The 3,556-nt window shown below is 43.2% G+C and overlaps 1 protein-coding gene across 1 annotated transcript; it reads right to left on the bottom strand.

The window, feature by feature from the left end:
* Positions 1-350: 350 nt before the first annotated feature.
* LOC103420061 (protein LATERAL ROOT PRIMORDIUM 1-like) lies at positions 351-2,797 on the bottom strand. The gene is made up of 2 exons (XM_029088780.2): positions 944-2,797; positions 351-810 (listed from the first exon to the last, which is right to left on the bottom strand). Exons 1-2 carry the CDS (start codon positions 1,848-1,850, stop codon positions 482-484), a joined length of 1,236 nt encoding a protein of 411 aa, XP_028944613.1. The 5' UTR covers positions 1,851-2,797; the 3' UTR covers positions 351-481.
* Between the last annotated feature and the right edge of the window lie 759 nt (positions 2,798-3,556).

The raw sequence follows: 3,556 nt of genomic DNA, 5'->3' as shown, positions 1-3,556 counted from the left end.
TAAAATGCAGTTTGTTTAATTTAATCCTCTCAGTGCATCTAATGCAAATGCAACTAATTAACTAGAAACTAGAAACCAGAAACCGTGAATCTGAAAACATTTAGGGGAGAAATTAAAGGATTACTTGATAACTATTTCAGTTTTCACTCATTTGACAACCGTTTTTAGTTTTTAACAAAAAACATGAAAATTGAAAGTCATATTTTAAAAATACGAAAAAATTGGTTAATTGAAAGCATTTAACAATCGAGTTTTCATTTTTCAAAAAAAAAATGAAAACAAAATAATTGTTAAAGGACTCCTAAACATGTAAATAAAATACAAATTTCAAATATTAACACATCATAAGATTTTAGTTTTAATTAATTAATCATTAATTAGTAGGAAGAAAAATCAGACAAGTACAATGTTGTCCCTTCAACACCATAAGGGGTAGGGGTACCTAATTATTTAAGTCCACAGAGTTGGGAAGAAGATATCGTCAATTTATTGGATTACCAAAGTTTGAACCTCCCAGCAATCCTGCACCAGACGCAGCATAAACATCCGACGGGTCAAGGATCGGAGAAGAAGCCCCATTTCTTCTGCCATTGCCACCACCCCCCAAATGCAATTCAGAGATGTTAGGAAACCCGTCTCTCCCATCAACTCCTTGATCATACAAGAAGCCTTTGAACACATGACCGTTAATTTTGACAACAGCCTGGTATGCGTATTCATCCTCGCCGTCCTCCACCGCGGTCACTCTTACACACTTGAAAACCGCCGGCGCACGTACTTGTCCCGGCAATGGATCTTTGAAACCAGCATCTGTACGCATCATGTAAATACATTATTTATATTGATTGTACATTTTTGTTAATGAATTGATACAAATGAATCAAAACCCTAGATAGTCAAGTAATATATATTTGATTCTAGTGAGAGAGAGAAGGGGTGAAACCTTGGTGACTAGAGCTGGTGTCGTAGCTTCTGGGGGGTGTAGTGTTGGAAGTGGAAGTGTGAGAAGTTGTGGTTTGAGAGGCGCCAATGAGTCTAGGCTTCTTGGCACTAGAAGTAGACCCAGAATTAGACCCAGCCCCACCGCCAGCCGCTGCAGACATCAGCTGCCGCTCCCTGCGCCGAGCCGCCGGCACCCACGTGCTCTTCACGTGAGTCGCACAGTCGAAACCCCGGCTCTTGCAGCACGTCCTGCACCGCCGGTGCGTGCAATCCTTCTTGGCCTGGTTCCCGCAGTCTTGACACGTCATCGTGGACGACCCCGACGAGGCGGCAGCAGACCCCGCGTTTATAACGTTATTCCCTCCCCCACCCCCACCTTGGTTTAAGTGGGCCACGCCTAGATCAGTAGTAACGGCGGCTTCATGATGAGTTTTCTTGAAAAAATGTGGCGGGTTCTGCTGCCACAATTGAATCCCTCCCCCTCCTCCTGCTGCTGCTGCCGAGGAGCTTCTGTTGTTGCGCTGATGGCCGCCACTCATCATACCCATACCCATACTCATTCCCATGCCCATACTCATACCCGCAGGAGTGTGAGTATCTTCGTCATCATCATCGACATTTGACATATTGGGTGGGGCGAGGCAAGGGGCGGCCGTGAGAAGAGGAATGACTCCGACGCCGAGAGCGGTTGCAGGGTTGTTGGAGGCATTGATGGAGTGGTGATGGTCGGAGGATGAGAGGAGATTGGGGTCGTGGCCGTAGTGGTGGTGGAGATGTGTGTTGTGGTGGTAGGCGGCGGCTGGGGCAACGACGAAGACATCGCGAAGGCCGACCATGCCCGCCATTTCCGGAGGGACGTGGCCGTAGGTGAGGGGTCTGCTGGAAGGGGGGGAGGACCACATGGACATGGTGGAGGGGGTGGCTGAGGAGGGTCCAGCGGGGGCGGGGCCAGCATTGAAGCCGAGAGAGAGGACGTCGATGTCGGGATGGTGGGTTGTGGATCGTCCTGTGGCTGCGGCGTTGTTGGAAGAAGATGAACCCACCCAATCTGCAAAAGCACCCGAATCGGAAGGCAGCCTCCTTGTAGTAGCCACAACTACTGAATAAATTAAGCTAGCTCAAAACCTACGCAGTTTTCTCAAATTTTATATTCTCTTCTTCTTTCTTCTTCTGAACTCACACTCTCACACACACACACACACATATATATTAGAGGATGAGAGTTGAGAGAAGGGAGAAAAACTATGTGTGGGTGTTATGTGTTTGTATGAAAAAGTTGGTGTCTGAAACTTGATCAGAATTGGCGCAACAGAAGGTTGTTGGATCGACGTGAGAATAAAGCTATTGCTAGGAGACTTGTGTTGGTTGTGTGTGACTTTATATATGTAATTGGAATAGTGGTGGTGCTGCCACTGGTGGTTCCGTTGCTGCTGCTGCTGCTTCCACTGTCACTCGTTTGGCTTTTTATGAAGAAAAAGTTGGTTACTTCTGATCAGAAATAGAAACAGATGGAGAGGGAGCTTCTGCTTCTGCTTGTGGATCCATATCCATCCATTCCCTTTTCTTCTCTTCTTCTTTTCTTCTCTTCTTCTTTTCTTCTTCTTCTTCTCTCTCTCTCTCTCTCTGAGCTAGTAGTACTGATGAGCTTCTTTTTATCTTTTTCTTTAACTCTCTCTCTCCCCCTAGAAACCCTTCCTCAACATGTTTCCTAGAAAGCCAACTGAGAAGGAGGTGGGCTCCCCCCTCTCTCTCTCTCTCCCTCCAATAATCACTTAGCTGAATAGCAATACAACAAATAGCATAGGGTGAGAGACAAAGGGCAATAAAGTAAGAGGAAGAGAGAGAGAGAGTATAAAGACTTTTGTTCTCTCATTTTTGTAGTTTTGTTGAGTCTTTAAAGTCACATAAGAGACCCCACCATTCATAAGGGCAAATAGTTTGCTCCTGTATTCAACACCATAACAACTGTTTACAGTAGTGTTATGGACTAAATTTATAAATTAAATTTTATAAATTAAATAATATAAAAATTGATGTTTGGATTATTAATGATAAATTATTTAATTTATAAATTTTATCTTATAAATTTAGTCTTCTAACATTACCCTTTTACAAATATCTGGAATACAACTCACTCGTTATACTATTTTACATGTTATAGGATCAACGATAGAATAAATGTACTTTACATGTTATATTAATAAAGACCAATTTAACATTGTGTGACTCTGTTTCAAATACAACAAAAAACTGCTCTTAACCATAATCCTTCTTTCTCTACTTCACGGCGCGTGCATACCTCGCTATCTGGCAGTGCGTGGAGTTTCATTATTCTATCACCACTCTTATGGCACGTTTACGTACCCGTAATCGGAATCAATTTACGGAATTAGATTCCGATTACAGGTTACACCTTTGTTTACGTAATCTTGGGGAATCAAAATACATGTGGGGTCCACACGAATTAAGGAATCCAACTCCTAATTTTTTAGGAATTGGACTCTCTACATGAGGGAGGTATTTCAATTCCTTGACACTTGAGGAATCCGGAATGGATTTCTTCTACCAATTATGCCCTCACTTGTTTCTTATTATCCCAACATTGCCCTTCATT

This window comes from Malus domestica, chromosome 11 (assembly GCF_042453785.1).
Source record: "Malus domestica chromosome 11, GDT2T_hap1".
NCBI lineage: Eukaryota > Viridiplantae > Streptophyta > Magnoliopsida > Rosales > Rosaceae > Malus > Malus domestica.
This window is presented reverse-complemented; position numbering and strand designations above follow the sequence as displayed.